This window comes from Lipotes vexillifer, unplaced genomic scaffold, assembly GCF_000442215.2.
Source record: "Lipotes vexillifer unplaced genomic scaffold, Lipotes_vexillifer_v1.1 scaffold900, whole genome shotgun sequence".
Lineage (NCBI taxonomy): Eukaryota > Metazoa > Chordata > Mammalia > Artiodactyla > Lipotidae > Lipotes > Lipotes vexillifer.
Genome location: NW_006781896.1, coordinates 162,967 through 187,074, shown reverse-complemented (window position 1 = coordinate 187,074; position 24,108 = coordinate 162,967). Strand labels below are relative to the sequence as shown.

The 24,108-nt window shown below is 38.4% G+C and overlaps 1 protein-coding gene across 2 annotated transcripts in view; it reads left to right on the top strand.

Annotated features, from left to right (window-relative positions):
- Window positions 1-24,108, top strand: part of ELMOD1 (ELMO domain containing 1) — a 68,463-nt gene that overhangs the window by 4,335 nt on the left and 40,020 nt on the right. Inside the window, exons 2-6 of one of the 2 annotated variants that reach the window (XM_007454856.1) lie at window positions 5,703-5,838; window positions 14,779-14,924; window positions 15,062-15,090; window positions 15,940-16,037; window positions 19,106-19,235. In XM_007454856.1, coding sequence (XP_007454918.1) covers window positions 14,780-14,924; window positions 15,062-15,090; window positions 15,940-16,037; window positions 19,106-19,235 — 402 coding nt within the window. In that variant the 5' untranslated portion in view covers window positions 5,703-5,838; window position 14,779. The remainder of the gene's footprint in view (window positions 1-5,702; window positions 5,839-14,778; window positions 14,925-15,061; window positions 15,091-15,939; window positions 16,038-19,105; window positions 19,236-24,108) is intronic. The other variant, XM_007454857.1, reaches the window with a different exon arrangement.

Below are 24,108 nucleotides of genomic sequence, written 5' to 3'. Positions count from 1 at the left end.
GGGAAAGAGACAGAGGCTATAACAGGTGGAGAAGGTCCTATGAACAAAGCCCAAGAGAGTGACCAGCTGCCACAAGCAGCAGGTGGTCCAGGTTTATTGGCTGTAGACCCCATTTAGGGAGAGTAGAAGATAAGTTGCAAAGATAAAGTTGGGGGCATCTCTTGGACACGTTTGCAAGCATGGCATAAAACAGCCCAGAAGCATGGTAACACTTTCACCGAGACCTAATGTACACCTTAAAGAGAAGGTTGAGTCAGACAAAAAATCCTTTTCCCTTACAACATGTGTCTAGCCTTATCTTAGAGCCAGATATCTAGTCCATTCCCTTCAGCTTACAAATGAGAGAAACAAAGTAGCTTGTCCACAGTCACACACCTCATAATGGCAAATTGAGGCTAGACCTGAAGTCAGACTTCAGACACTTTCCTATTTAATCAAGTAGTATTTCCACTTACCACCAACTAATTTCCACTGCATTTGAAGGGCTGAAGGTGCAGGGTCATGTAGTTATTCCAGAATTTGACTATCATTGCTTGAGACATTGACTGAGCTTATTTATGAGATGTAAAAGCAAAGTCTTGAAAAGGGATAGATTTGTCGTACATTTGAATACCTCTTTCACTGTAGACTGGTACTTTTAGCTGTAGTTTTCTCTTTTTTAGGACACACACATACACACCACGTATGTATATACATAGATAAATATACATATGTATACATACATATATGTGTATGTATACACACTATATATACACACATACACATGTACATGTATGTTTACACATACATGTATTTTAAATTATTTTGTTTCCTGCATAAAAACAAACAAAAATTGTTTCCACACCCTTGTTGAAATATGTTAACCTGAATAGTTTTCTAGGCAATTTCCTGTAGGTGATCTCACCAGAGCCTGCCATGAGAGATTTTTTTGGGAATTTGAGTATTGGCTTCCCAGCTCTCCTGCCTCTGACCTGAATGTCTATTTCCTTTCCCGGGTTAGGGAAGTTTTCAGCTCTTATATCTTCAAATATATTCTCTGTCGCTTTCTCTCTTTTCTCCTTCTGGGACCACTATAATGTAAATGTTAGTATGCTTGATGTTGTCACACAGGTCTCTTAAACTGTCCTCATTTTTTTATTCTTTTTTCTTTTGTTTTCTGTTCAGCTTCTGTGATTTCCACTACTCTGCTTCCAGCTAGCTGATCTGTTCCTGTGTATCAACTAAGCTGCTATTGATTCCTTCTAGTATATTTCTTATTTTAGTTATTGTATTTCTTCATATCTGGTCCTTCTTAGTATTTTCTAAATCTTTGTTAAAAACTTATAATTTCTCAATCTGCTCATCCAATCTTCTACCACATTCTTTGAACATCTTTACAGTCATTACCTTGAACTCTTTATCAGGTAGATTGTTTATCTCTGCTTCACTTAGTTCTTGGGTTTTATCTTGTTCCTTTGTTTGGAAGATATTTCTCTGTCACCTCATTTTGCCTAATTTGCTGTTTTTATTTCTATATATTTGGTAGGTTGGTTATGTTTTCCAACATTGGAGAAGTGGCCTTTTGTAGAAGATGTCTTATGTGTCCCAGCAGCACACTCACCTCTCGTCACCAGTGCTATATGCTCTTGCGGTGCCCCCTATTTGGACTGTGTGGGTCCTTCTACTGTGGTGGGCTGAATACTGTGGATGGTCTGGTAGGCATGGCTGTTCCCACCCTCTCCCCTGCCTCGGTCACTTGGTTGCCAGGCCTGCTTTGTGCAGAAGCTGCTGGTAGTTGGTGGACAGGGTTGGGTCACGAGGCAGCTGGGTGTAGTGCCTTGGGGAGTCCAGGGGCTAGTGCTGGCGCACTGGTGAGTGGACCTGGGATCCAGTGTTTGTGGGGCTGGGGGTCTTGGATCAAGTGTTGGCCTGCTGGTGGGCAGGGCCTGTTCATGATGCATCTCACTGAATGTCCTGGAGTGTCCCAAAATACTTTCAGCCCATTGGTGAGTGGGGCTGGATCCCAGGATGGCTGGCTGAGGGGTCCAAGGTGTCTCAGAACTGGTGTCAGCCTGGGGTAGGCAGAGCCAGGTCCTGGGTTCTCTGGCTGCACAGCCCTGGGGGTCCTGGGGTTTCAGGCTGCAGGACCCAGGGTCCTAGAGCTGGTGTTGGCCTGCTGGTGGGTAGAGCTAAGGCCCTGGGGTCCCAGGGTTAGTGCCGGTGCCCTGGCATATGAGACCAGGTCCTGGACCCTCTGGTGGACAGAGCCATATCTCAGGATGCCTGTGGGCTTAGGGGGTCTTAAAGCAGTAGTCCTGTTGGTAGGTGGGACTGTGTTCCTGCCCAGCTAGTTGCTTGGCCTGAGGCGTCCCAGTACTGGTGCTGACAGGCTTGTGGGTGGAGCCAGGTCTCAGAGCTAATAAGCTCCAGGGAGGATTCCAAAATGGCACTTGTCAGCACAAATGTCCCTGTGGTGGAACACGCTCCCCAAAATTGTTGCTGCCAGTGTCTGTGTCCCCAGGTTAAGCTCCAGTTGCCTCCTGCCTATCCAGGAGGCTCTCCAAGACCTGCAGGTGGGTCTGACCTAGGCCCCTTTCAAATAACTGCTTCTGCCCTGGTTCCCAGAGTGTGTGAGATTTTGTGTGCACCCTTTAAGAGTGAAGTCTCTATTTCCCACAACACTCTGGGTCTCCCAACTGGTCTACAAACCTAAACCTGGAGGCTCATCTTCCCAATGCAGGTCCCCTGGACTGGGGAGCCTGATGCTGTGCTTGGACCCTTTGCTCCTTAGGGAGACCCTCTGCAATTGTGATTATTCTGTCATTTGTGGGTAGCCTGCCCAGGAGTCTTGACTGTACCTCATCTCTGCCCCTCCTACCCGTCTTGTTGTGGTTCCTTCTTTATATCTTTAGTTGTAGAAGATTTTTTCTGCTAGTCGTCTGGTCTTTCTTATCAGTTGTTGCTCTGTAAAGAGTTGTAATTTTGGTGTGCTGTGGGAGGAGGTGAGCTCAGGGTCTTCCTACTCTACCATCTTGGTCATTGCCCCTGTCTAAATGCTTCTTAAATGTCAAAGCATAATGTGTTTGCTGCTTCCCTTATAAATAAACTAATAAATGTATTATCCAAGTAGAAAAAAATCTGAATTTTAAAAATTAATCTTGGAAAGTATATGAATTTAATCATTAAATTTTTATTTGAATAGTGATGTCATTAATAATATAAGAGAAACTTGTCTCCTTTTCTTTGAAAGGAAAAGGATAAACCATTAATTTATTTATTATTTTAGTTGTACCACAGTCAGCTATTGCTCTCTAATCCCTCATATGAAATTTCCCTGGAATTAAAAATAGTGCCCTTTACCATAGCAATAGAATTTGGAATAATATCTATCCATGATAGATTTATACCCACTACCTTTGAAAAGCAGCATGATCTCTTCAGATAAAGAATGATGGAAAAGGGGGGGACTTCCGAAGCGGTCCAGTTATTGGGACTCCGTGCTTCCACTGCAGGGGGCGTGGATTCGATCCCTGGTCAGGGAACTGAGATCCCACATGCCACGCGACCAAAAAAAAAAAAAGGAAAAGACCAGGGGCTCCACACTGCCTCACCACTGCTCAATGTGGGGAAATAATCTTGTTTTTTTTTTTTTTTTACAACTTTATTGGAGAATAATTACTTTACAATGGTGTGTTAGTTTCTGCTTTATAACAAAGTGAATCAGTTATACATATACATATGTTCCCATAACTCTTCCCTCTTGCGTCTCCCTCCCTCCCACCCTCCCTATCCTACCCCTCTAGGTGGTCACAGCACCAAGCTGATCTCCCTGTGCTATGCGGCTGCTTCCCACTAGTTATCTATTTTACGTTTGGTAGTGTATATATGTCCATGCCACTCTCTCGCTTTGTCACAGCTTACCCTTCCACCTCCCCATATCCTCAAGTCCATTCTCTAGTAGGTCTGTGTCTTTATTCCTGTCTTACCCGTAGGTTCTTCATGACTTTTTTTCCCTTAAGTTCCATATATATGTGTTAGCATGCGGTATTTGTCTTTCTCTTTCTGACTTACTTCACTCTGTATGACAGACTCTAGGTCCATCCACCTCATTACAAATAGCTCAATTTCGTTTCTTTTTATGGCTGAGTAATATTCCATTGTATATATGTACCACATCTTCTTTATCCATTCATCCAATGATGGACACTTAGGTTGTTTCCATCTCCGAGCTATTGTAAATAGAGCTGCAATGAACATTTTGGTACATGACTCTTTTTGAATTACGGTTTTCTCAGTGTATCTGCCTAGTACTGGGATTGCTGGGTCATATGGTAGTTCTATTTGTAGTTTTTTAAGGAACCTCCATACTGTTCTCCATAGTGGCTGTACCAATTCACATTCCCACCAGCAGTGCAACAGTGTTCCCTTTTCTCCACACCCTCTCCAGCATTTATTGTTTCCAGATTTTTTGATGATGGCCATTCTGACTGGTGTGAGATGATATCTCATTGTAGTTTTGATTTGCATTTCTCTAATGATTAATGATGTTGAGCATTCTTTCATGTGTTTGTTGGCAGTCTGTATATCTTCTTTTGAGAAATGTCTATTTAGGCCTTCTGCCCATTTTTGGATTGGGTTGTTTGTTTTTTTGTTATTGAGCTGCATGAGCTGCTTATAAATTTTGGAGATTAATCCTTGGTCAGCTGCTTCATTTGCAAATATTTTCTCCCATTCTGAGGGTTGTCTTTTGGTCTTGTTTATGGTTTCCTTTGCTGTGCAAAAGCTTTGAAGTTTCATTAGGTCCCATTTGTTTATTTTTGTTTTTATTTCCCTTTCTCTAGGAGGTGGGTCTAAAAGGAACTTACTGTGATTTATGTCATAGAATGTTCTGCCTATGTTTTCCTCTAAAAGTTTGAGAGTTTCTGGCCTTACATTTAGGTCTTTAATCCATTTTGAGCTTATTTTTGTGTATGGTGTTAGGGAGTGATCTAATCTCATACTTTTACATGTACCTGTCCAGTTTTCCCAGCACCACTTATTGAAGAGGCTGTCCTTTCTCCACTGTATATTCCTGCCTCCTTTATCAAAGATAAGGTGACCATATGTGCGTGGGTTTATCTCTGGGCTTTCTATCCTGTTCCATTGATCTATCTTTCTATTTTTGAGGGTCTTTTGTGTTTCCATGCAAATTGTGAAAATTTTTGTTCTAGTTCTGTGAAAAATGCCAGTGGTAGTTTGATAGGGATTGCATTGAATCTGTAGATTGCTTTGGGTAGTAGAGTCATTTCCACAATGTTGATTCTTCCAATCCAAGAACATGGTATATCTCTCCATCTAATAATCTTGTTTTTCTAGAGGCCCACAAATGGTTTCTTTGTATGATTTCACATTTCCAGTTCATGTATCAAGTCGTCTGCGGCCTCTTTTCCTAGTAGGATGCTCATTATTTAGAGGGCCCCATTTACTAGGCCAAATACCTGTTGACAAGTTAATTTCCAACTGACTGCCAGTGCCCCTAATTAGGAACTTCAACAGAGCAGATAAAATTTTTTTAAATGTCATTTTAAAAAGTACATGAAATGCTGGAAACATTGAGCAGTCTGTTGTTTGTTATGGCCATTTAGATGAAAAGTGTTCTGTTTAGGAAAGTGATTTGATCCAAGAGTTGTGATTATTTTGTATGTATCCTTCCTCACCAATAGTGTACTTCTTGTTTATTACAGGATTTCTTCAAGCAAGAATTAATGTTCATTAGCAAATTCATTGAAACTGTTCAAAATAAGCCACTTTTCTCTTACTATTCCAAAAGAAGATGTCAGAGTCACAAATTTAAGATGATGGAGTAGTGTTGTACTACAGGTACCCACACCCCCTCACCCCAGAGGCAGGAGACTACATGGTCCTAGGTGCATCTCCTGTTTCAGAGGCTTCATCCCTGCTGAATGGATTCCTCTAACAAAGAAGCACAAGACAGGAGCTCACTTTTATTTGGTAGCAGAAATATGATTCATTTTGAATAATTTATTTATATTGGGTGGCTATTCTTGTGCCAGCTAGAGGATGAATGTTAACTGATAAAAGTGATCATAATTGCCTTATGGAAGGATACTGCTGTGAACTCAGCATAAACTTCACTCTGCAGCATATCAGTAAATGGCAGTAACAGAAAATGTTGGAAATAGAACATGTGTAAGTAGCTCTTTTTATTAAATCAGATTCTTCCAGTGCTTAAGCAAGGCATTCATCTTTGGAAACTACAGTGGCTCCTTTTGGAACACAATCAAAAAGCTATGATTGAAAACACAGAAATAAACACAAAAAAACTGCTGTCTATGCATATAGTTATTAAAAATAGGAGATGGTGGGGATTCCTTGGTGGTCCAGTGGTTAAGACTCCACACTTTCACTGTTGGAGGGCCCTGGTTCAATCCCTGAGTTGAGGAACTAAGATCCAGCAAGCCATGCAGCACAGCAAAAACAAAACAAAACAAAAACAAAAAACAAAACCAGCCAAACGAACAAAAAACACACATGTAAAAAAAATAAGAGATGGTGATCAGTATTTTCTCCTTGTAGTCTTGAGAATTTGATTGTTATTCCTACAAAATGTAGCAGATCTTTTCAATAGTGATTTGTGAATCCTCCATCAGAAAGAAGAAAACTAAGTCTAGTGTTATGAAGAATAAAAGCAAAATATTCCTCTAAATAAAACTAAGATTATTGGTTTGATGATTGAGGCTAGGAGATAAAAACAAAACAAGCACAGCTATAAATCCTCTGAACATAGGTTTCAGATGGTGGAGAGAGTGTGGCAGTAATTCTTCTTCTAAGAATAGGAACAGAAGGATAGGATTAAAGAAAGCAAATGGGATCTGCTACACAGGTACATCTGAGATGCCTTCACTCCAGGCACATGGTGAGAAACATAAAGGAGATAAAGGAAATTAAAAGGAGGAAAAGTACTATAAATGCAAAAGTTCCTATTCCTAAACTCAGATTGGAAAGGGATGCACTTTTCCTACCTTTCTCCCTCCCTCCCTTTCTCCCTCCCTCCCTTTCTTCCTTCCTTTCTTTCTTTTTTCCTAAACCAACTACTGATTAGCTTTAAAGCTTTAAAGATTCATTTCTTCATTTCTTCCTTTAAGGGTAAACATGCCAAACCAATTTAACATTCTCCCCAAATGTTTAATCATTTTGATTGTTCTCTAGACCTTAAACAGTTTTCCCACAAATTGAGTCACTTAAATAGGACCAAACATTTAAGAAGTGATCTCTTGGTAGCACTTGATGGTGAAGAACAGCCATCCTGAGATGCTCATATGGAGGTTTTGCTGATCTGGTCCTTTCACGAGAAAGCAACTTGGGTACTTGTTCTCTCATCAACATTGGGCTTCCGGGCTTCCCTGGTGGTGCAGTGGTTGAGAATCTGCCTGCCGATGCAGCGGACACAGGTTCGTGCCCAGGTCCGGGAAGATCCCGCATGCCGCGGAGCGGCTGGGCCCGTGAGACATGGCCGCTGAGCCTGCGCGTCCGGAGCCTGTGCTCTGCAACAGAGAGGCCACAACAGTGAGAGGCCCGTGTACCGCAAAAAAAAAAAAAAAAAAAAAAAAAATCGGGCTTCCAAAGTAAGGGGTAGCGCTGGTATTTCCATCTCTGACCATGCCTTACATTTACGATCGATCTAAGTGCAAAATAAACTGTATCTGTCAAGGCATTGTTTGATCTGATGATCTGGCTTGAAAAAATATAATACATAGCATAGAAAGAAAGTACAGTGCCTAGCATAACAAGCTGGTTTTTAATGAAATATTTGTGGGCATGTTGGCCCATTACAAAAACAAGGAAAAAATAAAAATATATCCTGGATAATAAATAACATTATCAGGACACTCACCCAGAAATTATGAAAGGGTAAGGAAGCAGTGTATAAATGTCATTTCACAATTGAAATGAGCATTTCTCTTTCATGATTTGTGTTATTGTTTCTGTGATTATGTGAGAGGGTTGTGATACACCTCACAGAGCCCTGAGCCCTAAGAAATGATGCATCATCTCTAACCCCTCACTGTGGATTTCCACTGGGTTTCCCTGTCTTTGACAGTGTGAATACCCTCAGGGGAATTGAAAAAAAGAAAAAAGAAAAGCATAGAACATGATGTCTTTTCTCTCCTTTTATATAACACTGTCTTGATGCAAAACAATTCCCCAGGCATTTTCTTCTTATATGCAAGGAGGCCAGTGGGAGAAATTTTAGATGGGCTATAAGTCACTCACATCTGGATGCTTCCTGCCACCTAGGATGACACCTCTAGGTCTCAAGCCATATCTTTGTATAGATCTGATGAAGAAGTTGCATAGGGGAAACTTTCTGTAGTTTAATTGGCTTGTATCCTAAGTAGGTTGAATACAAAAATACTCCTTAAACTGTAATTAGAACCTTTTTCTCTAGGACGATTTAGTACTACAAGAACTTGATTATTATGGAGTCCTAATGCATAGACTTAAAATAGGCTTCATTTGAGAAGCTGGCCCACATACTGGGCAAACTTTACTGGAATTTGCACATGGGTATCATAAGGGCAGATATCATAGAAAGATTTATCCCTGACTTGTAATAGGATTAATGACAACCAGTTATTAATATCATTACCATTTGGCTGATAACAAGTTAACAAGGATATTGCTCAATCTTTTCTTCTGTCATAGCTATCCAATAGTTCGAATGGAAAACTTTTTCCAAGAGACCATGTTGTGGTTTTGTAAAATTTCTCATTCATCTAATTAAAATGTTCCATTAATTATTTTCAGGGTTACTTTTATTTGGAAGCTGATAATCTAAATCCTAACAGATCTTAGAACATATTTGACTAACACAGTTGAATTTCAGACTTCACAACATAGTAAATCCATTTTTTGTCTTTCAGCAGAATATGACTTCAAATAGAAACTTCATATGTACTTTTGTAATGATTTTTGGTGATCATTTTATACATTTTAATTGTAGTTATAACTTTCTTCTTAAATAAAATAATATATACATATTAAAAAAAGAAAATATACTTAATCAGAAAAGAAAATAAAAATTACTCATAATTCCATTACACAGAAAAACCACTGTTAATATTTTTGTTGTATATCCTGCCAGTCTTTTTCTCCTTGTTTATATATCATCATTAAATTTTTTGTTTTATTTACTAAAGAAAAAATATATTATTCCACACATGTTCTTTCCAAACATTTTTCTATTTGATAAGCATATTATGGACATTTTATGTTATTAGTTACTCCAGAATACAATTCTAATGCCTACAAAGGATTCTACCACATTTTAGTGTAGAAATGTAGTTACTTATATGTTTCCTTCCTTCCCTGTGCATTAAAAAAAATTTTTTTAACATCTTTACTGGAGTATAATTGCTTTACAGTAGTGTGTTAGTTGCTGCTTTATAACAAACTGAATCAGCTGTACATATACATATATCCCCATATCTCCTCCCTCTTGCATCTCCCTCCCACCCTCCCTATCCCACCCCTCTAGGTGGACACAAAGCACCAAGTTGATCTCCCTGTGCTATGTGGCTGCTTCCCACTAGCTATCTGTTTTACATTTGGTAGTGTATATAAGTCCATGCCACTCTCTCACTTCAACCCAGCTTACCCTTCCCCCTCCCATGTCCCCAGGTCCATTCTCTACATCTGCATTTTTATTCCTGTCCTGCTCCTAGGTTCTTCAGAACCACATTTTTTAGATTCCATATATATGCATTAGCATGCAGTGTTTGTTTTTCTCTTTCTGACTTACTTCACTCTGCATGACAGACTCTACATCCATCCACCTCACTACAAGTAACTCAATTTTGTTTCTTTTTATGGATGAGTAATATTCCATTGTATATATGTGCCACTTGGACACTTAGGTTGCTTCCATGTCCTGGCTATTGTAGAGCTGCAGTGAACACTGTGGTACATGACTCTTTGAATTATGGTTTTCTCAGGGTATATGCCCAGTAGTGGAATTGCTGGGTCATATGGTATTTCTATTTTTATTTTTTAAGGAACCTTCATAGTGTTCTCCATAGTGGCTGTATCAATTTATATTCCCATGAACAGTGCAATGTAAATTTTCTCCACACCCTCTCTAGCATTTATTGTTTGTAGATTTTTTGATGATGGCCATTCTGACTGGTGTGAGGTGATACCTCATTGTAGTTTTGATTTGCATTTCTCTAATGATCAGTGATGTTGAGCATCCTTTCATGTGTTTGTTGGTAATCTGTATATCTTCTTTGGAAAAATGTGTCTTAAGGTCTTCTGCCCCTTTTTGGATTGGGTTGTTTGTTTTTTTGATATTGAGCTGCATGAGCTGCTTGTAATTTTTGGAGATTAGTTCTTTGTCAGTTGCTTCATTTGCAAATATTTTCTCCCATTCTGAGGGCTGTCTTTTCTTCTTGTTTATGTTTTCCTTTGTTGTGCAGAAGCTTTTAAGTTTCATTAGGTCCCATTTGTTTTTATTTCCATTTCTGTAGGAGGTGGGTCAAAAAGGATCTTGCTGTGATTTATGTCATAGAGTGTTCTGCCTATGTTTTCCTCTAAGAGTTTTATAGTGTCTGGTCTTACATTTAGGTCTTTAATCCATTTATTTGTTGTTTTTCCCTTGCTGCTTTTAATATTTTTTCTTTGTATTTAACTTTTGATAGTTTGATTATTATCTGTCTTAGCATGTTTCTCCTTGGATTCATCCTGTATGGGACTCTCCATGCTTCCTGGACTTGACTGACTATTTCCTTCCCTATATTAGGGAAGTTTTCAACTATAATCTCTTCAAATATTTTCTCAGTCCCTTTCTTTTTCTCTTCTTCTTCTTGGACCCCTATAATTCTAATGCTGGTTCGTTTAATGTTGTCCCAGAGGTCTCTGAGACTGTCCTCAATTCTTTTCATTCTTTTTTCTTCAATCTGCTCTGTGGTAGTTATTTCCACTATTTTATCTTCCAGGTCACTTACCTGTTCTTCCTCCTCAGTTATTCTGCTATTGATTCCTTTTAGAGAATTTTTAGTTCCATTTATTGTGTTGTTCATCATTGTTTGTTTGCTCTTTAGTTCTTCTAGGTCTTTGTTAAACATTTCTTTTATTTTCTCCATCCTATTTCCAAGATTTTGGATCATCTTTACTATCATTACTCTGAAATCTTTTTCAGGTAGACTGCCTATTTCTTCTTCATTCTTTTCATCTAGTGGGTTTTTACCTTTTTCCTTCATCTGCTGTGTGTTTCTCTGTCTTCTCATTTTGCTTAACTTACTGTGTTTGGGGTCTTGTTTTCACAGGCTGCAGGTTCGTAGTTCCCATTGATTCTGGTGTCTGCCCCCAGTGGCTAAGGTTGGCTCAGTGGCTTGTGTAGGCTTCCTGGTGGAGGGGACTGGTGCCTGTGTTCTGGTGGATGACCAAGGCTGGATCTTGTCTTTCTGTTGGGCAAGACTGCATCTGGTGGTGTGTTTAGGGGAGTCTGTGACCTTATTATATTTTAGGCAGCCTCTCTGCTAATGGGTGGGGGTGTGTTCCTGTCCTGCTCGTTGTTTGGCATAGGGTGTCCAGCACTGTAGCTTGCTGGTAGTTGAGTGGAGCTGGGTCTTAGCATTGAGATGGAGATCTCTGGGAGAGCTTTCACCATTTGATATTACGTGGAGCCGGGAGGTCTCTGGTGGACCAGTGTCCTGAACTCGGGATTCCCACTTCAGAGGCACAGGCCTGACATCTGGCTGGAGCACCAAGAACCTGTCAGCCACATGGCTCAAAAGAAAAGGGAGAAAAAAAAAGAAAGAAAGAAAAAATAAAATAAAGTTATTAAAATAAAAAATACTAAAAATTAAAAATTAAAAAGTAATAGAAAGAAAGAAAGAAGAGAGCAACCAAACCAATAAACAAATCCACCAATGATAACAAGCACTAACAAGTATACTAAAAAAAAAAATTTTAAACAAACAAAAAAACCAGACAGACAGGACCCTAGAACAAATGGTAAAAGCAATGCTATGCAGACAAAATCACACAAAGAAGCATACACATACACACAAAAAGAGAAAAAGGAAAAAATATATATATATATATTAAAAAGAAAAAGGGAAGAGAGCAACCAAATCAATAAACAGATCTACCAATGTTAATAAACTCTAAATACTAAACTAAGATAAACATAAAACCAGAAACAAATTAGATGCAGAAAGCAAACTCCAAGTCTACAGTTGCTCCCAAAGTCCACCGCCTCAATTTTGGGATGATTCATTGTCTACTCAGGTATTCCAGAGATGCAGGGTACATCAAGTTGATTGTGGAGATTTAATCTGCTGCTCCTGAGGCTGCTGGGAGAGATTTCCTTTTCTCTTCTTTGTTCGCACAGCTCCTGGGGTTCAGCTTTGGATTTGGCCCCGCCTCTGTGTGTAGATCGCCGGAGGGCTTCTGTTTTTCGCTCACACAGGATGGGGTTAAAGGAGCCGCTGATTCGAGGGCTCTGGCTCCCTCAGGCCAGGGGGAGGGAAGGGTACACAATGTGGGGTGAGCCTGTGGTGGCAGTGGCCGGCGTGATGTTGCACCAGCCTGAGGTGTGCCGTGTGTTCTCCCAGGGAAGTTGTTCCTGGATCACAGGACTCTGGCAGTGGCGGGCTGCACCGGCTCTCAGGAGGGGAGGTGTGGGTAGTGACCTGTGCTTGCACACAGGCTTCTTGGTGACTGCAGCAGCAGCCTTAGTGTTTCATGCCCATCTCTTGTGTCCTCACTGATAGTCATGGCTCGTGCCCATTTCTGGAGCTTGTTTAGGCAGTGCTCTGAATCTCCTCTCCTCATGCAACCTGAAACAATGGTCTCTTGCCTCTTAGGCAGTTCCAGACTTTTCCCCAGACTCCCTCCCAGCTAGAGGGTGCACTAGCCCTCTTCAGGCTGTGTTCACGCAGCCAATCCCAGTCCTCTCCCTGGGATCTGACATCCGGAGCTGGAGCCTCAGCTCCCAGCCCCCACCCGCCCCAGCAGTTGAGCAGACAAGCCTCTCAGGCTGGTGAGTGCCGGTCGGCACCGATCCTCTGTGAGGGAATCCCTCCGCTTTGCCCTCTGCACCCCTGTTGCTGCGCTCTCCTCCGTGGCTCTGAAGCTTCCCCCGCCTCCCCACCTCTGCCAGTGAGGGGTCTTCCTACTGTGTGGAATCTTTTCCTCCTTCACAGCTCCCTCCCAGAGGTGCAGGTCCTGTCCCTATTCTTTGTCTCTGTTTTTCCTTATTTCCTATTTTTCCTTATTTCTTTTGCCCTACCTAGGTAAGTTGGGAGTTTCTTGCCTTTGGGGAAGTTTGAGGTCTTCTGCCAGCATTCAGTAGGTGTTCTGTAGGAGTTGTTCCACATGTAGATGTTTTCCTGATGTATTTGTGGGGAGGAAGGTGATCTCCATGTCTTACTCCTGTGCCATCTTAAAGGTCTCTGTCCCAGTGCATTTATATGATATAGACCATGCTTTTGTATAAGTCAGTTGGAATTGTTATTTTTAACTCAGGCTGTTCAAGATATTGGAGCCAGAGCAATTTTACAAATCAAGGCTTTGGTTCAAATTCAGGGATTAATCACATCATTGAGGATATTAATTAACTACACAAATTCATCTTAATGACCCTGGATCACCTTATGTTAGAGCTGGGGGGAATTAGTGAACATATGAGAAAAAGAAATATCTTTTAGAAATGACACCAATAGGAAGTAATATAAATAATTCTGCCTTCTAGGAAAATAATTCTGCCTTCTAGGAAAACTCTAGTATTCAGAGAAGATGGGTTGAGTGTAAGTTCCTGGATGATAAGTCCTCTTTATTTCTACAGCTTGAGTCATTTTGAGATGCTGAGCAGTCCCATGAAGTAGTAGACACTCACATATTAAAAACTAAAAGTTGGCATAAAACACAAATTCACATGTGCCAGAGGCATTGTGAATAAGTGCATGATTGGTGGCCATATACTTTATAGTTTGTTAAGGTATTATTGGAGTGAGATAGGGTGTGCAATGAAGAAAACTTTGTTTAGCAGGAGTCAAGAACAAACTTGTCAAGAGGCGGAGTTTTTGGAAGGTTTATATCAGAGAATGTTGAAGAACCGAAGGTCAACATGCTTGTTCAGTGAACTGTTGTGGAGGCATTCTGGCACATCCAAGAAGTACTGGGATTGGTCAGCAGAGAAGATGGTGGCCACACAACAAAGTCCTCAAAGAGGACAACAGTACCAAAAGGAAAGCAGAGGGAAGGGGGAAAAAAATGGGAGCAGGGGAAGAAATAATACAGAAGCCAAAAATAAGACACTAAGGAGAAGCTGGAAGTGAATTGGGGCTGGCTGAGAGGCTATTCATGGGGGCAGAAGATGGGAGATGCCACAGCATACCCTTTCCCTGTGTCTATGGGGGACAGCTTCTAAAACACAAGTGTTCTGTTTTTGAGGTACTGATTTGCTTTGAAAATATTTTTAGGCAAAGGTAGGAAAAGAATGGATCCCTGTGCTTCACTCTTAGTTTGTTGGTGTGTCAAATTTACTAGAATAGGGCATTCTGGGGCTTGCAGTCATAGTAAGTGTGTGCTTACAGACCTTGGGCTTCCCTCCCAATGATGGGTTTTGTAGCTACCTCAAATAAAGTAACATGGGGTTAGAATAATGAAATATGCTTGTAAACCCAGAAGTCTAATGGTTGATTTTCTTCTGGGCTTGTTTGCTTGCTGGTGGTGGCTGCTTTCTAGTCTCTTACGGAGTTCTATTGGAAGAGTGCTATCTTTTGTTTTTGACAGAATGCTGATCCAGGTGTGCCTGTATTTTTACTGTAAATTTTTGTGGCGTTGCCTGAAATTTGTAATGAGAAAGCTGACTGGAAGATGTGAACTGCAACGGATCTGTTACAATACCAAGCCTGGAGCTTCTAGAACTATGAAAATCGGTAAGTATGAAACAAAGCAGTAAGCAAAATGTAGGCTTTCTGGGATTGAGGATACACTGTTATTTTTTAGTATAGTAATTGTAAACCACTTGTAAAAGATAATTTTTGAATGGCTTTTTAAATCATCTCTTTTCCAGAAACATCACTGAGGGATTCAAAAAGTAAGGTAAGTAAAATTGTTCCTATATTTTTCAGCAACTTTTCAATTGAAGACTTATCTCCATCATCAAAAAGTAAAAATTTTAAGAAACAAAAATATACCTTTGACTATGAATACTAATGCAAACTGAGAAGAATGAATTGTTTTCCCATCACAAACCACTGTACTTTTTACATGAGAGCAGCCACTCAAGAATTTCTAGGCAGATTTATGACACACATATTACTTCATTGTTGAATTAATCCTTTTCTTTACCTCTTTCCAAATCATAAAATAAATATTCCTTGAAAATAAGAGCAGTGGTAACTCTCTGGTATTTCATCAATATCCAAATCATTTAACTTTATACTCAAGATTTTCCAAGAAAATCAAAGAAACCACTATGCTAGCATTTATAGCACGTAGTTAAGCATCCACATAAGAAAGAAAAATCTGCTTCTCAAGATTCTTGAATATTTAATTTAATTTTGGCATCCTTAGGACTATATCCTCCATGTACTTCACACAGTCATAGACATAATGCCCATTAACAATGGAAGCCATGTGTGTTGAGTGAGAAAAGGAAAATATAATATTTCTGTGTAAGTAGCTTAAAACAGATGAAGATGGTGAAAAAAAAACTTATGTATTTTTGTTTTGTTATGTTAATTACCTTAATCAGGAAAATTGTACTACCCCCACTGTGAAAATATCAAATTTACTAGAATTCAAATACTACATGAATTTTTGCCTTTAGTTTAGTTTCTTATCTTCATATAGAAGCTTTAAACAAATATTTGAGGCCCCTATTTAAATAGACCCCACTTAAGACACCAGTGTTCATGACAAAGCAACTGATTGAAACATGTTTTCCAGCTACTGCAGACTTCAGTGAGTGTTCATCCTGATGCTATTGAAAAAACTATAGAAGACATTATGGAACTGAAAAAAATTAACCCTGACATAAATCCACAGTAAGAATATGTTTATTATGTTGTAAATATAAAACAGAAGTCACATGCCACATATTTAGTAGTTCTAAATACTCTCTCTAACTACGCTCTCACATGCTCTTTCTCCCTCTCTCTCTTTCCTGCCCCAAATAATCATCTGCATGTTGTGACTTTCAGATGAAAAATAAAGAAAAAAGATGCCTTTTTCATATTTGTAAATAGCAGCAGCTTTGTACTTCTGTTGTGATTTATGCTTATGCTTCTGAAATGCAATGAATGTAAGAAATCTGGTGGATGTCCCTGATATCAGAAGGTGAAATAAAGGGAGCCCATTCATCAACAGTCACTCCATATGATCCCTGTGTTTTACATTAACAGTAAATGTTCAGATTGTAAATGTGCCTGAGCTGATTTTGCTCCATAAAGAATATTTCTTCAGTTCATGACAGGCTGATAATCTTGGAGACAGTTTCTACCTGCTTGTGAAGAAGACAGGCATGTGTGGGAGAGAGAGATAGACAGTTTTTGTATGAAGACTTTAGAAATTTGCAATTTAGTCATCTCATCTTGGAAGTATTAAAATGCATTTGGCGATGTACATGACATTTAAAATTAGCTTTATATTTTCCATTGTGTACAGGAATTTTTTTCCATTGTGTACAGGAATTTTTTTAAATTTTAGGCTAAGGATATTGGGTAGAATAAATTCTCTATGCAGATATATTCAGATAAAGTTTAGGTAAGTAACAAACTCTCTTTTAGATGTGCATACTTAAGAACTTCAGATGTTATCACTAAAGAAAGCTTTTACTTGCCAAAGATGAGGAGCTGTAGTCAAAGGGAATTTCAGAGTGCACTTTGCATAGGTCTGTATCTTGAAGGGATTCTAGTACTAGCTGATTGAGGCTCATCACAAAACTCCATTTCCACGTAGTCTCCATAGTATTCTTCTGTAGAAGCTTCAGCTAATTAACTGCCTTTTCCTTATTCAGCCATTAAATGTTACTTAATTATACAGTAAATGTCTTTTTGAAACCTTCTGACATATTTTATTTCTCTGGGAAGCTGGTAAGAATGAAATTCGTTTTAAATTAAGTTGAACCAAAAATTTATGATTACAATTAGGCATGAGAGATATATTAGACCTATAATCATATTTAGAGATTGGGTTAGATTTAATAGCAAATCTTTTCTGTCTCTTTTATGAAAGTTATATATTTCATTCAAAGGTGTTTCCTTACCATCTATTCTTTTGATTTCCTTTAGGGAGAAAAAAACCCTTATAGGTAGTAGATTGTGTTTTTTAAAGCTCAATATGGATTTTAGTGGTGTTTTTTTCCAGGTTGACATTGACATAATGTGATTTTTTTTTAATTGAATAATTTTCTGGAAAAAAATCAAGAAATAGAGAGGGCTAGGGGAAATACATTGTAATTTATCAAGCCATTACTACTATTAACCTTATTTTGTTTTATACATTTTTTTCAGGTGCCACTTACAGTAGTGATAAGAATTACTACAATAAAATTGAATTGGGTCCCTTGTTTTCTTGTTTTTTATTTCTACCACTCCCTTCTTTCCCTCAAAATTAACTTTCTTCTCAGTCCTGTGTTGATTTTATGGGTGACCACTGTGCCCTTTTCCTAAATATCTGATTTAGTTTTTTTTAATTGAACATTCAATTTTATTTAAGTTTAGTATTCTGGGTTATCTGACACTGCCTTCTATGTTTGGAGTAAGCATACAATCCTAAAACTTAAATTTTTCTATTGCCCCCAACTTTAGACTGAACCTCTATACATCTCATCCCCCCCAAAAAAGATGATTATGACACTGTCATTGTGATTACAGTGACCCACCAACTCCAACAAAAAATGCTTAAATTTAGTGAGTGAATTAGAAGTTGGAGTATATTGAACAGTAACTCTTAGGCTGAATCATATGCAATTGCTATTGTTGAATCACAAAAGTGAATAACTATAAAGAAATTAGCAGGAAAAAATAAACATGAAATACTACCTTTAGATTAAAAAATGCCATCAAATGAGTACAGGAAGATAATTTATGTAACAGTAGTTTATAGGGAAAAAGGATCTTGGTGATTATTTAGCCACCTGTTTAATAAACTTGTAATGTTATATGACTGCTTAAAGAGACCCTATTTTACTTTCTGTGTTGTAGGAGAGAAAAACAGCATTCAGATCACAGGAAGTAATGATCCTCTCTATGTCATGCTTGCCAGATTCTTTTTTGTTCCAGTGATACGTTTTAAGGGGACTGTTAATCATACAAACTGTGCATTCAAGAAGACTGAGCAAGATAGTAAAACATCTGAAAACCATGTCCCATGAGAAGGAATTGAAGGAAGAGGGGAGTTTTTTTGTTTGTTTGTTTTTAACCCTGGAGATGAGACTAGAAGAAAGAATTCTTCCTGTATTAAAATGAATAGGCATGGTAGGGAAAAGTGGAAATGAATTTGCTCTGAGAACAGTGTTTTGTTTCAGCATAAGAATAGGCATTCAGACAAGTAGAGCAGTCAGAATGGAATGGGAAATTTTGTAAAGTACTGAGTTCTTTCTCTTGGCATTGCCTTATCTGTCAGGGGTGCTCTGCAAGCAGAGGTATTTTTATTCTTGTGGTTTTTATTTGTTTCAAAATTTTTCTTACCCCTAAGCCCCTGAGGGCTATTTATCTCTCTCTCACTGACACCTCCCCCCACACACCCTTCTGAAGTGTTTCTGATATATCTACCTAGGGGAACTAAATGATCCCTAAGAAACCATGATCACCTATATTTTCTACATCTTTCAAGTCACTTGCATAAAGAGCTCCCTTGTTTTTAAGCCATATTATTGCAATTTGGCTTAAGAAAAGGCTGGAATGAGAGGTAAATTTTAGCCAAGTTCCACAACTGTCCATGTGGAGTTTCAGTTAAAAATTGTGCTTCTATTAGAAAAATCCTATTTGAGGAATTTCCAAATATAATATAAATATGAAAAGTCCTATTGTGCATACATCAAGTGAACAAATGCCCGAGAATGTGGGGTTTTTTTCCTCATGTGTGTTTCTTCTATTTTTTAACATGTTAGGCTGGGAATCTCTCTTCAAGCTTGCCTTCTGCAAATTGTTGGGTACAGAAACCTTATTGCGGATGTGGAAAAACTGCGCAGAGAACCCTATGACTCTGATAATCCCCAACATGAAGAAATGCTTTTGAAGGTTAGTCCTTCAACACGTTTCAGTTCTTCACTTAGGTCAGCTAATGTTTGCCAAGCTCCTGCTGTGTGCTAGGCACTGCTCTGGACATGGCGGGGCACAAAGGTGAATATGACATGGACACTGAACTAATTGGTAAAGCCTACATTTTCTTGCTGGTTCAGATATTGGAGATAAATTTTTCAATAGAAAATTCATGTGAGAAGTTAAATATAAAGCCAATTTTCATTTGGAATCTGAGAAAGCATCAGAGGTGATTTCTATGGCCTCTCACATTTGGCTCAAGTTTAGGTTGTTTAACTGTATTGAAAGCCAATAGGAGAAATAGAATTTGTCAAAGAGTGACCTAGGATTTCCATTTACGACTTTTAATAGATGTCAAAGAAGATGGTTTCTGCTTCCACAATAGCTCCCTGGGGAAATTACCCAAGATCTTAATGCTGATTATTTATTCATGTAACTTGAGTATTAGAAGAGTAAGTAAAGGTTTACATATGGTGTATTAAAGTTGCTTGAAGAATAATATGCAGTTATAAATACTCCTTCTTGGCTGTCAAACAAAACCTTAAAAATCTTATCTGATCTGATAGTGTATTATGACACATCAATAATACTTTAAAAAATTAAGACAAAAAATTAAGACAAACCTTTAGAACTACTAATCTGAAATGTTTTATAAATTCATTTCTGAAAATAGATGCTTTTTAGGATGGAGTGCTTCTTTGTCCTTTCCTAGAATTCAAAAAGGCAATAGTGAAATTGGAGGAATACATTTGTTTAGTTGCCTTTATTTTATTGAAAGATGTAAATAGAAGCTGCCATTTAAAAAATGTATCCTGTTGTGTTTTTGTGTGGAGTGTGTATTTTTGTGTATGTAGGTACTTAAGCAGATGATTCATTTGTCTCTACTAATTAGTGCTAGACCTGATATCAATCATTAAAATTAAAGAGGCCTGGGCTTCCCAGGTGGGGCAGTGGTTGAGAGTCCGCCTGCCAATGCAGGGGACACAGGTTCGTGCCCCGGTCTGGGAAGATCCCACCTGCTGCGGAGCGGCTGGGCCCGTGAGCCATGGCCGCTGAGTCTGCGCGTCCGGAGCCTGTGCTCTGCAATGGTGAGAGGTCTGCGTACCACAAAAAAAAAAAAAAAAAGAAAAGAAAAAAAGAAAAAAGGCCTCATTCTTACCAATGGTTTCTTCTTCCCTTTCTCCTCTGCTTAATTTTAGCCAACCTACTGGCTGAGCTTCATCTCTTTGATTGCTTTTTTCTTTATGTTCTGATAGAGATAGTCAAGTTTAATAAAATGAACTCAAGGTGGGAAATAAGAGGTGATATAAAGAGAAAAGAGGTGTTATAATTAACAGACTGGCCACAGCTCCAGAACAATTCATTAAAATGGCTGAAATGCCCTCTGAATCAATGACATTTGGGTACCTGCTATATGTCATCTTAGTCGATCTGTTGTATGTGTGCTGGCACATAGGTTTTCAACAAATATGATTGAATGCATGACTTATTGAAGCCATTAGATACAGGTCAAGAACTTTTATGATATGACTTTTACCTGTGGTCACAATTTGAGTATGTAGGTATTATTTTTTATAGTCACAGCTATAAGAGGTAGGCAAGGTGACAGTTAACTTTATTTTTTTCATTATTAACTTTATTTAAAAAACATTTTTATTGAGGTACAAATGGTGTACAATATTGTATGTTTCAGGTTATACAGCATAGTGATTCATAATTTTTAAAGGTTATACTCCATTTATACTTATAAAATATTGGATATATTTTCTGTGCTGTACAAAATATCCTTGTAGCTTATTTTATACATAGTTGTTTGTACCTCTTAATCCCCTACCCCTGTCTTGACCCTCCATGCTTCCCTCTCCCAATTGGTAACCACTAGTTTGTTCTCTATATCTGTGAGTCTATTTCTTTTTTGTTTTATTTACTAGTTTATTTTTTTACGTTCCATATATAAGTGATATCATGCAGTATTTGTCTTTATCTGTCTGACTTATTTCACTTAGCATAGTACCTCCAAGTCCATCCATGTTGCTGCAAATGGCAAAATTTTATTCTTTTTAGGGCTGAATATATATACCACCATTATATATATACACCACATATTCTTTTTTTAAAATTAATTAATTAATTTATTTTTGGCTGCATTGGGTCGTTGCTGCATGCGGGCTTTCTCTAGTTGCGGCGAGCAGGGGCTACTCTTCATTGTGGTGTGTGGGTGTCTCATTGCGGGTGGCTTCTCTTGTTGTGGGGCATGGGCTCTAGGTGCATGGGCTTCAGTAGTTGTGGCACACAGCCTCAGTAGTTGTGGCTCATGGGCTCTAGAGCACAGGCTCAGTAGCTGTGGCGCACGGGCTTAGGTGCTCCGCAGCATGTGGGATCTTCCCTGACCAGGGCTCGAACCCTTGTCCCCTGCATTGGCAGGCAGATTCTTAACCACTGCACCACCAGGGAAGTCCCTATAACCACATATTCTTTATCCATTTATTTGCTGATGGACACTTAGGTTGCTTCCATATCCTGGCAACTGTAAATAATGTTGCCATGAACATTGGGGTGCATGTATCCTCTCAAAGTAGTGTTTTCAATTTTTTCAAATATATACCCAGGAGTGGAATTGCTGGGTCATATAGTAGCTTTATTTTTAGTTTTCTGAAGCTGCCATACTATTCTCCACAGTGGCTAAACCAATTTATATTACTACCAACAGTGTACAAGGGCTCCCTTTTCTCCACATCCTCATCAACATTTATAATTTGTGGTCTTTCTGATGATAGCCATTTTGACAGGCATGAGGTGATATCTCATTGTGGTTTTGACTTGCATTTCTCTGATGATTAATGATGTTGAGCATCTTTTCAGTGCCTGTTGGCCAAATTTATGTCCTCTTAGGAAAAATATCTATTCAGGCCTTCTGCCTATTTTTTAATCGTTTTTTTTTTAAGTTTTATTTTTATTGAAGTATAGTTGATTTACAATGTTGTGTTAGTTTCTGGTGTACAGCAAAGTGATTCAGTTTCATATATATATGTATACACACACACTCACGTATATATATATTCTTTTCCATTGTGGTTTATTACAGGGTATTGAATATAGCAGTAGGAACTTGTTTATCCATTCCATATATGATAGTTTGCATCTGCTAATCCCAAACTCCCAATCAATCCATCCCCTACCACAATCTGTTCTCTATGTCTGTTAGTCTGTTTCTGTTTTATAAATAAGTTCATTTGTGTCATATTTTAGATTCCACATATAAGTGATATCATATGGTATTTGTGTTTCTCTGTCTGACTTACTTCATTTAGTATGAAAATCTCTAGGTGCATGCATGTTGCTGCAAATGGCATTATTTCATTCTTTTTTATGGCTGAGCTGTATTCTGTCTTTATCCACTCATCTGTCAATGGACACTTAGGTTGCTTCTGTATCTTGGCTGTTGTAAATATTGCTGCTATGAACATCAGGGTTCATTTATCTTTTTGAATTGTAGTTTTGTCCAGATATATGACCAGGAGTGGGATTACTGGATCATATAACACCTCTATTTTTAGTTTTTTGAGGAACCTCTGCACTGTTTTACAAGGTGGCTGCACCAGTTTACGTTCCCAGCAACAGTGTAAGAGGGTTCCCTTTCCTCCACACCGTCTCCAGCATTTGTTATTTGTAAAGGTTTTAATGATGGCCATTCTGACTGGTGTAAGGTGATACCTCATTGTAGTTTTGATTTGCATTTCCCTAGTAATTAGCGATGTCCAGCATCTTTTCATGTGCCTATTGCCCATCTGTATGTCTTCCTTGGAGAAATGTCTGTTTAGATCTTCTGCCCATTTTTTGGTTTGGTTGTTTGTTGTTTTGTCATTGAGTTGTATGAGCTGTTTGTATATTTTGGAAATTGAGCCCTTGTCTGTCACATTGTTTGAAAATATTTTCTCCCAGTACATAGGTTGTCTTTTCATTTTGTTTATGTTTTCCTTTTTTGGGCAAAGCTTGTAAGTTTGATTATCCCTGTTTATTTATTTTTGCTTTTACTTCTATTGCCTTGGGAGACTGCTGGTGCTGGACTTATGTTTGTTGAGAGTTTTTTTTATTACTGATTCAATTTCATTACTGGCAATTGATCTGTTCACATTTTCTATTTCTTCCTCATTCAGTCCTGGGAGATCGTACATTTCTAGGAATTTGTCCATTTCTTCTAGGTTGTTCATTTTATTGCCATACAGTTATTCATAGTTGTCTCTTATGATCCTGTATATTTCTGTGGTGTCAGTTTTAATTACTCCTATTTCATTTCTGATTTTATTGATTTTGGCCCCTTCTCTTTTTTTCTTGGTGAATCTGGCTAAAGGTTTATCTATTTGTTTATCTTTTCAAAAATCCAGCTCTTAGTTTAATTGATCTTTTCTATTGTTTCTTTAGACTCTATTTCATTTATGTCTGCTCTGATCATTATAATTTTTCTTCCCTTCTACTAACTTTGGGTTTTATTTGTTCTTTCTCTAGTTCTTTTGGTGTAAGGTTGTTTATTTAAGATTTTTCTTGTTTCCTGAGGTAAACTTGTATTGCTATAAACTTTCCTCTTAGAACTGCTTTTGCTGCAACCTGTAGATTTTGGTTCATTGGGTTTTCATTTTCATTTGTCTCCAGGTACTTTTTAATTTCCTCCTTTATTTCTTCAGTGATCCATTGGTTGTTCAGTAGCATATTGTTTAGCCTCCATGTGTTTGTGTTTTTTGCAGTTTTTTTCTTGTAGTTGATTTCTAGTCTCATAGCATTGATATGATTTCAATTTTCTGAAATTACTGGGGCTTGTTTTGTGCCCAGCATGTGATCTATCCTAGAGAATGTT